This window comes from Homalodisca vitripennis, chromosome 8, assembly GCF_021130785.1.
Source record: "Homalodisca vitripennis isolate AUS2020 chromosome 8, UT_GWSS_2.1, whole genome shotgun sequence".
Lineage (NCBI taxonomy): Eukaryota > Metazoa > Arthropoda > Insecta > Hemiptera > Cicadellidae > Homalodisca > Homalodisca vitripennis.
The window spans coordinates 30,528,796-30,543,034 of NC_060214.1; the positions used below are offsets into that span (position 1 = coordinate 30,528,796).

A 14,239-nucleotide genomic window follows, 5' to 3' on the forward strand; every position below is an offset into this window, starting at 1 on the left:
ATAGACTTTAATACTTGTTGATATGTTCATATTTCCTTTAATATTTTTTAAAATAACATTCGTATATCTATATCTAGGTCAAAAATAAAAACAGCTTAAGATAAAAATTTGAAAATTTAAAGTATGTACATAAAATATTGCATTAAGGAATGACAAATTTAACTTTTTAACAACATATTTATAAAATTTACTTTAAATATAAATACATATTACATTAAGAAAAAATTAATTTCCTTTGGTCATAATGAATAAAATAACCCGCCACTGCCTAAAGCAGTAACGCAAGTAGGCTATGTATTGTAACATTTTCATTTTTTTCCATAAATAATTTTTATTTTGCGCCTGATAACAAATTTTTTAATTTACTGCTTTCAATGTATGTAATTGTGAAGGTAAAATGATTTTTTCCGGACATTTTCCGTCGTTCAGTGATACAGTATACAAGTACGGTAACACTACGTTTCGAGATCTGCAATCTGATTTCTTCTTCAGGTAAATGACTAAACTGATGCAAATAGAACTCGGTTCTGTGGTTGGCCGGTGGGTGCAGACCTATTGTGACCTGTATCTGTAATTCAATTTTAATCATTTGTGTTGTGTCTTGTTTCTATTAAGTGCATGCTTAGAGTTGGTGTGCATGGAATAGACACAGCACTGTTGTGGTTGTTTCTATTAAGTGCATGCTTAGAGTTGGTGTGCATGGAATAGAACGCACAACACTGTTGTGGTTGTTTCTATTAAGTGCATGCTTAGAGTTGGTGTGCATGGAATAGACACACAACACTGTTGTGGTTGTTTCTGACTTAACGTGTCACAACAACCATGTTTTGACATGCTCTGGTATGTTTTGTTTACTTTAAACCTTGGTTAGTCATTTTACCTGAAGAAGGATATCAGATTGCAGACCTCGAAACGTAGTGTTACTGATTGTACTGTATCACTGAACGACAGAAAATGTCCGGACAACCATGTTACCTTCACAAACCTTCATCGTCAAAAATAAACTTTTAGCAATGAGTATTAACATGTTAAAGTACACTACCAATTCATTCATAGCTAGTTGTCATTTTTGCCAATAGGACTCACCGGATTAATTATTATTAATAATACTGTTATAGTAAATAACAGAGAAAGAATTTCCCTTAAAATCCGGCTCCACTATCGACTGTGATGATGTTAGCCCTATCATGGACATAATGTTAAATGTCAAACATTATCGCGCTCTTGTTTTTTAGTATTATAATCATTGATGTTTTCATTTTCATTTACAACTTTTTATTAATCAGAAAATTTGTTTACTGTTTTTGTACTTCGTAGTAAATATTTTAAAAATAACACTGTTTTTCAAGAACAGCTAAACAGCTGTTGCCTGCGTTCTCATCCTCCTATAATTAAAATGCAACCATCCCACAATTCCAAGGCTAAATGGATTCTTACGTGGTACAAATAAAGCTCGGTTCGCTACAGCCGGGTATAACTAGAGTGAAATTTAATAAACGAAAATATTGCAAGGTAACGTTTGCCACAGTCACACTGCGTGGAAATTATTGCGATTTCCGGATAAACCGGTGATGATAAATTGTTGAAACTTGTCAACTTCTTCGCTGACACACTTCACACTTTTTTTCAGACTTTCTTTCAAGCAGGTTCAAAGCTAAAGTTTGCCAAAGTTTGCTTACTCTCACTTCAGCCTGTGTGTGAAAGACTGAAAACGTTACCGCCGAAGTGTAATATAATGTTTATAAAATACGATGCTTTAATTACACTATATTGATTCATTGCAAAGACCTAGGAACTATCGATTGGTAATGTCGATATATTTGATTTGTTTTCTAGCAATCGCACCTCTTAGAAATCTTTTGTATCAAAGAATTTGTGTCTTGATACAAAGGGGGTTAGGTTTTATGAATACGAAAAATATTAGGTTTTAAACAGATTATCATTGTTGTATCTTTTGCGAAGTTCGTAGACAAATTGGGTTTGATTCATAGGATCTTACAGTAATAGTTTATTTCTAAGGGATTGAACTACATTCTTCTAAATTTCAAATAATCTTAATAAGCTTACTGCACTCAACTGTCGGAGTACCCCAAGGCTCAACACTAGGGCCAATTATTTTCCTGACTTAATCTGCCATTGTCATTATTGATCTTCAAAAATTTGTGTTGTAAAGTTCGGGATGGGTTTGTAAAATTGTGTTGCAGATGGGAGAAAATTTAACATCGTTATACAAAGCTTGGTTGATATATCGGTTTTTTAAAAAAATATAACGGCGTTTTACGGTTGCAAATATGGCGCAGAACATAATTTTGCAGTGAAAATTCAGACAGACAGGACACATAACCTGCAGCCGCCGCCTTCGAGCGAAACGACGACGCGACATCCAACAGCTGTTCTTGGGATTTATCAGCTGTTTTATTGTTGTCTTCCTGATTTATAGCTCGCCAGCTGTTTGGAACCAGTGACTTACCCTTACCCATACTGTACTGCATCACCTATTTCACTTCCATTAATAATGGGATGTTCGAATGAATTTAGTCATTCGGATGTATTTAGTTCGAGATCGCCCGAAACACTCGTAATTACCAGCGACAGATTCACTGCGAATCGAACGCTTTCAGCCAGTATTCTCTACAATTAATTCGAATGATTTACATATCGCTGTGGTTTGTTTATGTCGATTCGGTAATAGCTGCATCGACTATTTATGTCACTCTTTGTGGTTAGGTCAACCAAATAAGTATGTTACATTATTAAGAATGTATCTACACAAAACGCAGCTATGGTGGGAAGGATTAATTGAATGCGAATGTTGAGTTCAGCTACACTTTACCTTCCGCTTTGAAGAAGGTTTATGGTGAGCTTCTTCGTTGCTACTTTTTTGTTTTCTTCAGATTGACGGGACTCCAGATTCCAGGAGTCAAGTCTTGTGACAACGTCAGGATTTCATGCGCTCTAAGCGGAAGGTAAAATGGAGGGATTTATAAGTTTTAATTATACTTATATACAAAAGAACTTTAACAATTTTTATATTTATTAACAACTACCCATTTTCTTAAATAAAACCGAATTGCCACATTATTTATTGAGTTAAAATAATTTGTTCTCAAATTAGAATGAATGTTTTACTATTGATAAATATTGTTCACTTTTTTAAATAAACCAGTAATTAGTCGGTATTTATTGAATATAGTATTCGGAAAAAATGCGTTTATAAAAATATAGCTTAAAGCTACCTTAGGTCATAAAAATGATTATAAAATATCCCCCACCCCCCCCCCCCCCCACCCCCCCCCCCCCCCACCCCCCCCCCCCCCCACCCCCCCCCCCCCCCACCCCCCCCCCCCCCCACCCCCCCCCCCCCATACTTTCCCTAGATATAGGTTTTTTATACTTGAACATATTTGAACTAGCTCTGTCATCCTGCTCCATTACATCGCTCAAAGGTGAGAACCTGTTATATGTATTGATATTTGTTGATATATTATGTGTTAATTCAGGGTAACTCTGGATATTCAGAGTCAAAATTTGTTTTGATTTTGTTCAGCGTATGATTGTTCTTTTAAATTGTGTGCTTTTTGTTGCTTTGTATGATATTGGGTAATGTATGGGCTAGCCTTTTTAAAATAATCCTCTTTACTTTATGGTAACTCATTCTATTTTTAAATCAATTTTTGTCTCTTAAATTCTGGACATAATTTTGAAGAACTACTGTGTGGGCCATAACAGTGTATGCACCTTCGAGGTTGTGTGTGCACTCATCAGGAGTGATATTTATCCCCACAGTCCTTACAGAGTCTGTCATTTTTGCAAGGAGAATTGGCTACGTGTCCGTATGAAAAACATCTAAAACATTGTTTAAACCTGGATGACAAATGTTTCTACCTTCATTTCGAACATAGTTTAAGTTTAATGTATTCAGGTAAACAATCTGAATCAAAGGTAATTTTAACAAAGTGAGTATCTATAAGAGAGTTGTTAACTCTCCTTTTAATCCTTTTGTACTTTGTACCAATGGATATTCGCTAACAGTTTCATTGAGTTATTTCAATTTTCGCTTATGTCTGGTTCAATGAAAACGACTCCAACAGGAAATAAATTTTTATGGTTGGTACAAAATACATTATAATTTGTTTAAGAATTGTGAATCGATTAGATTATTTGCCGCAGTGTAATTTTTACATGTGACAGGACAGGTTGATTGCCTGCACGTTACTATGAAATCTATGTCAATTGTGGTGTTGTTTTATTATTTTACCAAATCTGAAATGGATTTAATTTTTGTTTACTTTTTATGTTGAACTATGATTTCGTATGGCACCTTTGTTACTTTTCTTTGTAATATCTTTTAATAAAACTTTTTTTAATCTCAGTTGTCTGTTCATTTTTTGAGTTAGTGTTCTCTACATTTTCCCATTTTCGTTTTAACTCATTTGTATTTGTGTCATTATCAGTGTTAATAGTACTATAAGTATGATCTGACGTATCCATGTTAGATTTTAATAACGAAATCTACCGCTATTTCTAGTTCAGAGGGGTTTCATGTCCTTCTGAATCGGGGTGGTGGCTAGACCTGCATCCATCGTGTCAGGTCCTGGCCAAGTCTTGAAATTATTTACACTACTCTGTGTGTGTGTGATGTAATATATAGAAAAAATGACAAATAAAACTATTTAACTTTATGATAAAATAATATTATTAAAACAAAAGAAAACTCCAATTAAGGTTAAGGTTACATTTTATTAAACTAAAATACCAGTTAAAAAAGCTCGAGAAGAAGAATCAGTAAGAATAGAACACAGGAAATCGGCAACCACACGTCCTAATCACTCGAAGTTCCGTAACTCGATGAATACTTATGTCTTCCACCACAAGCTACAGTCCACAACAAAGTTTCAACGCCCACCGATCATCACCACACTGCGACGACGACATATTAGTCAACCATTTCAGCCACTAAGCTTCTTGATAGCCGAAACGTTAACATTACATACTATATTTAGGTTTTTGATAATATTTAACACGCTCACTCCCAAAAGATTTAGTAGTGTACCTCGTATTTTTAAAAATGATAGCCATTATCCAAGAAAATAGATCAAAAGAGGCCAAGTAGCTAAAATAATTTATGTATAAGCTAATGTTTGCTGTAGGATAAGGTGTCCTGAACTCTAAACAACATACTGAAAGAACTTATGGGTGTAAATAGAGCTAAGGAGGATGAGTCAGTCAAAATTCCATTTTTGAGTTTTTTTGCATAATTCAAAAACGATACAATGTATGTCATAAACAATTTAGGTGAGTGGTCATTTACTTTCTTCGCCTGAGAAAAGAGTATCGTAGTACGTTGTGTACGTAACTATTGTATACCCCTTGCTGCAGTATGGTTCGATTGTATGATCATCTTACTATATGGGGCACTGTGACTCACTTACCCTAGTTCAGAAGCACTTTTTGATATTGTTGAGTGTGAGGAGTGGCACGCGTTACCTTGAGGTGGATACGCTGGAGATTGCTGAACAATATCGGCCCCTGTTACTCTTATCTAGAACAACTGCTCCTGAGATCTTCCTTATATTCAAGACTGTCAACGGCAGGGTCGATTACTCTAATAGTTTTATTGGACTTAATGATGTCATGTGCCTATATGAACCTATACCTTGTAAGGACATTCTTCAAACATCACCACCAGTTAGTTTTTGAATAGCACAGTACAGTGTTCCGGCTGATGAGATTGGGGAACACCATACAACTGGAGTACTTTGAACAAACCATATTTAATATGGTATACATTTTAATACATGCATTGGATCGTTAAACTCGAAATTACTTATTTATAAATTATCCGTTCATGAATGCAGTGGTTGATCGGGAATATTAACAATATTTAAATGTAATTCATATTTTTATTCATTTATATGCCCTTGATTTAGATTATGTATATATTGTTAATAACTCAACGCTCCGGGGTTGGTAATTTGGAATCACGTTTTTATAATTAAGTTGTGTGTAGTTGTGTGGCACTACAATGTCAAAGAAACTTCCGCTATAACAAAAAACTAAGCTTCGTACCTATGCAATGTAAATTGACTAGATATTAGTGAATCGAGAGCATACAGAGCGTATTAACAGCAAACATGGTAGGTTTTAATAAATCAGTTAGAAATGGTGTAAATAAACGTATTTACTCTCATTGCTGCAAATTGTATCCTTCTAAAAATTATGTAAACTTGCTACCATGAGGTAAATTTTGAAGATGAAAAAAACTTAAAAAACAAAGAGGTTATTAGAAATATAACGTTTGAGATATTATTTGATAAATTTAAATGTCTGTATAAGTAAGTTTTTATATAATTTAGCTTTAAAAAGTACAGCTGTTCTTTTTACTAACGAAGTTATAAGCAGTACTGCAGCCTGTCTAGTGCTGCACTCTACCTAATAAAGAACAAGAGAGAGCGAGATATGCAGGGAAACCTTCAACATAGCTGCAAACAAAGAGCATTAAAAAACTTGGCGTTTCCGAGTTTAATGACTCATTATTCACCAGGGGTTGTAAATGACAAGAATTATAAATATTTTCCGTTTTGCTCTACGATTTCTAGTAATTAAGATACAACAAATTATTCCGTCTTGAAAATGTCCAACACAAACATATTGAAACCAAGTCAGTGCGGATTTTTAAATGGTTAGAAATTGCTCAGTTAAAAATCAACTTTGGTGTGTATTATGAAATAACAAGTTGCACAAATATCGTTGATCACATTTTTCATTGGTTGAGGCTAGCTACTAAAAAAAAACAAAAAAACAAAAACATAAACAAAAACAATATATATATATATATATATAATATATATATATATATATATATATATATATATATATATATACATACATTTTGATAGATAATTATTTTAGGAATGGGTGATAACATTAGGAAAAGCGTAACAGAATTTCCGTAAATCATAAGCGTAAGTACATATTTTCTATTAAATATATTTTTAAAATCATCATGTGGGGGGCTTTTAATCTTTTTTCACCTGTGGATAAACAAATTCAAATCATATTCTACAATAATGTTTTGTACATTCATATGACATTTCTAGAATAATTAACTTCTGATAAACTAACTGTCAAATACTTGTCACACAATACTTAAACAAAAATACGACACTGCCTGTATTTTACCTTGTGCAAAGCGCCAATAATTCAGAACAAACTTAAATTTTTCGTGTGGAACAAACCTGTTCCGTAGCAAGTTAACATTAACAGATCATCTCCATCCCTTAAACTTTGGAAATGGTTAAATTAACACAGATACAAGCAATTTATCAAAATCGTGTAAGTTTTACAAAATTAATTAAGTTTTACATTAATTTTAGAAAGTTAAACAAAACTGCTTAAGTTATGGTTACAATTCGTTGATATTTTAAATCAAAGATGGTTTCCGTAAATTCAAAACAAAGACCAATCTTATTTGTACGTATTCTGCCTAGCACCAAATTTGATTGGGATTGTTTAAAAATTGATGTTGACAGTCAATGTTTGTACGTACGTCACGTATACGAATTTCATAGTTCACTTAACGTGAAAACATCACCAAAGTTTCTGTGCTATAGAACTGACGGGATTTTTTCAAACTGTTGTCAAAGTGAAGTTTATGAATCTGTTGTTAATCAACTTATAGACAACATCTACTTGGGTATAGACAGCGTGATAGTAAGCTATGGCCAGAATAATTCAGGTAAGTCATTTACAATGACAGGTTTATATAACCAATTTGAATTAAGAGGAATTGTTCCTCGGTTCTTAATTGATTTATTCAAAGAGGAACTTAAAAGACGGGAAGATTTCAATTCTCAGATATTTATGAGTGCTATCGACATCCAGAAGAGTTCTGTTTATGATCTTCTTGAACGCCAGAAGAAACTTTCCAAATTACCAAAAGACGTCAAGTCAGTTAAACTTGAATCAGACCTTCAAGGGTTGGAATTTATGTTCAAAGCTGAAGCTCTGAGAATGACTATTAGAGAAAAAACATACAATGCACATTCTGGTACTAACGTGATAACGTTTACAGTACAATTAACACCACTAAATGCCCATGAAAGTAACAAGATCGGTAAGGTCCATTTTGTCGATCTTGCAGGAGTAGAAACAGTTCAGAGGAACCCGTTAACTTCATTCAAAGACAAAGACATTCAGGGTCCTGCCAATTTATCTAAAACCCTACTAGAGATTTTTGCCTTAAGATCTCAGAAATGTAAAAACTTAAAATCTAATCAGTTTATGGCAAACCAGAGGCTCAATGCATTAACACAATATCTAGACAGATCCTTGTCGCCAGCTTCTTGTATCAAATTGATTTGTCACATCCGCCCAAACCACGAAGATCTAATGATGACTCTCTCACTTTTGAAGTTTGCTAGAGTTTTCCAGGACATACCTAAAGTAGTACCTGAATTACATACAGAATTAAGTTTTGAAAAAACAATAGAGGGTCTTCAGGATATTGTAAAGAGCCTCAAAGATGAATTATTAACAAGAGATATGTGGGGTGAGCTCTCATCTATGAAAATTACACAAGGAAGACTTGATTTTGTTAGACGCAGAGTTGAATTGTATGTAAAAGGAGATCTCAACGAATTTGAACTGCTTTCTTCTGTGAACGATTGTAGTCTTATTTTAAATATTATGAAAAATATTTTCAGGGATAAAACCAGAGGTAACGTCTACCCCTCAGCAAACTGAGGATGACTTTATATCTAGAAGGAAAAGTGATGGTGATAGAAAGGAGCAATACCGAAGAGAATCTGTGTTGAAAAAATCAATGACTAGAGATAAAACTGGATCAATTTCTTCTCTAAAAAAAGTTGTATTCGAAAACCCTAAAGAAACCAACAAAACAGATGCAGCCAGCAAGGGTAAAAAGACAGATAAAAAGAAAAAGATTCCAGATAAACCAGAGTTGGTATCTCAAGAAGTTCAAGTTAATTTGATTGAGCCACACTCAGAACTACCCCAAGTGGACAGTAGAGAGGCTGTCTGGGCAATGTTTATCATCAGCAGACCAGATTTACAAATTCAAATAGATCGTTTAAACTCGTTAGTTGTAGAGAAACAAAATAAATTGGCAAAAGAAACTCTTAAAGTTGATGATATAAAAATGACCATGAACCAAACAAAACTTACACTCCAGCATCTTTCAGTCACAAGAGCGTTTGTTGATGAAGGGGTTCATGAAACCAACGATTCAACGTTAACTGATGAAGAAATAAAATTAATAAAATTATTAAAATCACTTCAAAATGAATCAGTTGTCCACCAGCAACGATTAATTGAAGCACAAACGGATTGGCTGGAAGCCCTTGAAAAGTTAGACAGTGAGAAACAAATTATCGAAGAGACATTTAGAGAGTTTTGCCAATCTAATAATTATTTGGCGCTGAATGATAAGATTTCCTTACAAGAAACAATTGAAGTAAGACAGAGTAAAAGCTCCACGTTGGACTTACCAAACTATGAAGAACAAAACAAATACATTAGTTTTCAACAGAAATACCTCCACATGGCTAAGACACATAACTAAAACTTACATTAACTGATTGTTATGGTTAGAAATACACAATTTTGAAATTAATCCAGTTTTAATGACCCTCGTATTTTATTTTTTCAATAGAAAAATACTAGTGTTAAGCGACACTGATGCAAAAACACTCCAACAAATTGTAACCTATGTGAAGTCACGAAACCTATTAATTTGAAAATAAAAAGTAGTCTATTTTCTGTGGTCAATGTGTAAGTTGCGCATAAAAAACTGGTGAAATTACATTCAATAACCCAAATATCAAATGAAAATATCCACAAAACCTAGATCAAACTGTACCATTTGAGCTGAAAGTTTAAAACCTAGACGAAGATTTACAGGTTATGAAATTAGAAGAATTTTACATTTCTGATATTAGATAGCTACTAGTGGCGATATGAGGCGACTTCATAAGAAGTGGTGGTGTCTTGTAGGATTTAGACCCACTAATATTTTTGAAATTAACATTTTCATTAAACTAGTAAAAATTTGAAATTATGTATTGTTTGAACCTTCAACTGCCTAGGCGAATGATTCATATTTCAGTAAATGTCGCATAATAAATTCTTTTCATTCACCGTTTTGCAATTAGTAATATAATAAAAAAATATGAAACAAGGTTTGGTTATTAAGATTTATAACTGTAATATAAACATAACTCGACAATTAACCCTGAAATTAGTAACATGTACATTAAAAAGGTTAAGCTGCTGCGAGCTATGACATCTGACTGTTCGGTTGTAGGTTATATTCATGGAAAGTTGAGATGGGTCGAAGAGCTACGCAGCTTTAGTGTTTGATATGGCCTGAGAACAATAATAAAAGTGGCTAACAACTCACGTAAAATCGTCTGTATACAATCAACCTACGGTATGAACAACTACTACGATATTTCCTCCCTCCTGATCTGGTTAGCACATGCAATGCTTTCATCTTGACATCCCGTTAGATTCGCACTACTGTTTCCGTAAATCAATGTGATATTCAGTCGGGAATAATGAATGAGTGACACATTTAAATCTGAGTGTTGATTCAAGTACCTAATAATCCATTGTTATGTCTAAGAGGTATTTGTAAAAGAACAGTGCTTGGCAACAACCGCTGAAAAACACAGAAGAAATTTTCTTACCAAGTATCGGGCCGTCATCCACCTTCCGGGCAGTCCTGTGTTGAATTGATCTTCTGGTGGAAACAAGGCAGGAAAATGACTAAAATTAAAACACGGCTCTCAACATTTATTTGGATTAAGTGGAGTATTTCTGATGGAAAGTGTTTTATAAATCATGTAGGTACACAGGCTGAAGTTTAGTGATATTTAGAGCAAAAAAGATAAAGCTTTTGCATCCATTGGGTTTTCCAATTGGAAAAATACTCTGAACATGCTCATGAAAACACTAGGTATATAAAGAAAGCACATTAAAAGTAACATTCAAACAAAATGTGGCAGTAGTGTTGAATAGTTTGACAAGAAAACGAAGAATGCACGAAATATAATGATGAGCAGTTTTACAACAATAACATTTCTTTGTGAACGTTGAGTTCTGCTCCAGTTTTAATCCCTCTTAGTACAGCGTCTAGAGAATCTGATTCCTAAAATCTGGAGTCATATTCGTCTGAAGAGATAAAAAAAAATCGGTGACGAAGAAGCTCAAAACGAATCCTTTACATCGTTTCGACATCAGAGACACCTAGACTAAAAATTATAAAAATATAGTGTATTCTAGGTTAATAGGTAATTCTTTCAATAGGTGGACAATTTAGTGCACTACAATATTTCTGGCACTATCTATAAGGTGGAGCGACCATGTTTTCTACATGTAATGTAGCTATGGTGCAAATGATTGATACAAGGTGAGCTCAGCTCCAGTTCACCTTCCTTTTAGTCAAAAGTATGTTAAGTTTTCGTTTTGAGCTTCTTCGTCACCAAATTTTTTTGGATCTGTTCAGATGAACATGATTGATTCTAGATTCCAGGAGTCATGTCTGCGGCAGCGTTAGATTCCAGGCACTGCACTAAGAAGAAGGTGAACTGGAGCTGAACGAAACATTCACATTGAATCAACACTTCCTACAAAAGCCACGTTATGCGTAGAAAAATTCTTTATTGTGAAGTCTTTTTCAAGTTATTTAAGGTCATGGCAATATATCATCTCACTTCTGACAACTGTTAAACTTGAAGATCGTTTACCCAATTTGAACAAATAGCTGTGGCGTTCAAGTTGTAAGTGGATATCACATGACTTCTAAATGAGATAATTAATTTAGTTTCTAGGCTAATCTGTCTTGTAGGCTCTGTAATAAAAGAAATCCAAAATAATGAATAAATTGCTATCACAGTTAACGAGACCTGGTACATATCCATCCAAGAACAAGTAATTTTTGCATTTAAACAGTGAATAACAATTTTTATATATGCAAGCATTTCTTAATGTTTATGCACTGCCAGATAGCAATCTAAAACACCTCATTAAATACTCTAAAACATATTACTGTTCAGAACTGTTTGCTGCTTGAAAAGCTCAGGGGTCGGTTAAAAATGTTTCTTTTTTGTAATCTCTTTTCAACCTCTCTAAGTGGACTGTAAAATAAGTTACCACAATACAGATTTAAAGTCCATATATGGGAGCAGTGAAAGTCAAAGCCAAGCAAGCTTGTCTGATTGATGTTCTAGCAAAAGGGGAGTATGATCAGTTTTGGAAAAGAATTATGGAAAAACCCCAGTTCAGTCGTTGGTTGATATTATTCAGACATTGAAGTGATCAAAAAATGTGTACATAGTGCGGGTCTGTACCTCAGAACTTCAGGCCAAAAGAGTATTTCTGATAAGTTCGTATTTAAGAATTGGTATATTTTGTGCTAGAGATGAAAAACCCCAGGACCAAAGCCAGTAAAGGCAGTTGAAATATATTGGTTGAGGTTGAGGTGACTTCTTCAAGTGCTGTGTTTTGTTGGTCTTCACATTGTGGTAATAAGGGATGATTCTCGAGTTCTAGATTTGATGCTTGTCTTTGATCGTTATCGTGGGTTTTTGTCTCGGCAATTCTTAGTAATTCTTTGTAAAATTGAATGTGTTTGTTGAAGATATCTTCATAACTCTCTCCTGCCATTCTCTTTTTTGCATTCATTGGTGGTCCCTTGCTTATAGGCGGATTTGATATCTTTATTGGACTTGGATTGGTGCTGGCTCTATTGCTTGGTGTTATTGCATTGAGATTTCCTCTATGTTTAGCCACCTGTAGGGAGATGCTGACATGAGGTCTCTGTGTTGTTGGCACATTACATATTTTTTTACTGCTTCGTTCTTGATTTTGTGCATTATTTCGAAAACTGTCTGAAATTAATGGATTACCATCTTCAGTGTTAGATTTGTGATCTAGCTGTTTTCTTATTTTAGCTAGGTCTCCTGAAGTCTTGCCTTTCTTGTTTTGGTTCAGCTGAGCTGGGTAGGATGTAGGCCTGACAGGAGAGCTTTGTGGGTTTGTCAAAACCTCGGGTACCTATTTGTTGTTGTCTAGCTGAGTTTGGAAGTTTAGCACATGTTTTTCTATTCCTTCTTGGCGGATTTTTAGCTGTGCTAGTTCAGCTAAGACGTCTGTGGAGTAACTGGGCTCTGGTTGTCGTGTGGAGCTTGTTTGCATTCCTACATCTTTAAATGTCTTGGCTACATCTTTTTTGTGTTCTTCTGTTTGCATCCTTTTCTGCTTCTTTACGACAGCCTGTAGCCTATTAATTTCTTTTTCTTGGTTGGTTATTAAGGTTTCCTTTTCTAAATCTTGCTCTTCAAAAGTTTCTGCAAGATCTTCCCTTAGGCGTCGCTCTTTGGATAGGTGCTCTTCTGCTTTTCTTAGTAGTTGAGAGTTTTTGAACGTTAAGTCAAGCACGTCTTGTCTCAGCTTCTGGTTTTCTGCAAGAAGCGTATGTCCAACTTCAGCTGCTAGAGTAAGAGAGCTTTCAAGGTCATCCGTGTTTTGTAGTTGTTTATATAGTTTATATAGATATATAGTGTGTTTCAGCTATATATCTCTCTAGTAACTGATAAATGGTACTACAGAGACAAATTTTGGGAACACTTTGCCAATTTTTCCATGCAGACCTTTCATAAAAGACAGATAGCGGCCTATTCAAGCCCCGTTAAACTAATATGTGTGTCTAATTTAGTATCATGGGGTTTACTCATATATCAAGGATAATGTTACTTCTGAAATTAACTAACAACCTAATTTGGCTCAGACTTGAATCCAGTCACTTAAACTCATATGAACCAATAGTTCAATTTTTTGGCAGCAGGGGATTCCAGACAGTAGCTAGCGGCTTGTAGTCCTCTAATTCTTGTGTTTATATGAGTTAAACATGCGAGTACTAATCACATTAAACATGCTGGTATTTAGTCTTTTAAACTCATAATAACCAATATTCCAATATTGGGGCATCAGGGGACTCCAGACAGCAGCTAGCGGCTTGTAGTCCTCTAATTCTTGTGTTTATATGAGTTAAACATGCGAGTACTAATCACTTTAAACATGCTGGTATTTAATCTTTTAAACTCATTTGAACCAATAGTTCAAATTTTTGGCAGCAGGGGACTCCAGTTAATATGAGTTTATGTATTTTGTAGTTTGATTGACTTTACAACTAATCCTCTAATAATCTGTCTGAATC

The 14,239-nt window shown here is 34.4% G+C and overlaps 1 protein-coding gene across 1 annotated transcript; it reads left to right on the top strand.

Annotated features, from left to right (window-relative positions):
• Nucleotides 1–7,132: 7,132 nt before the first annotated feature.
• Nucleotides 7,133–9,645, top strand: LOC124367122 (kinesin-like protein KLP2). The gene has a single exon (XM_046823775.1). The coding sequence runs from the start codon at nt 7,435–7,437 to the stop codon at nt 8,743–8,745; it is 1,311 nt and encodes a 436-aa protein (XP_046679731.1). The 5' UTR covers nt 7,133–7,434; the 3' UTR covers nt 8,746–9,645.
• The last annotated feature ends 4,594 nt before the right edge of the window (nt 9,646–14,239 follow it).

Coding starts and splice junctions, on each gene's coding strand:
- LOC124367122 (XM_046823775.1), top strand. CDS start 7,435: ATGGTTTCCGTAAATTCAAAACAAAGACCAATCTTATTTGTACGTATT.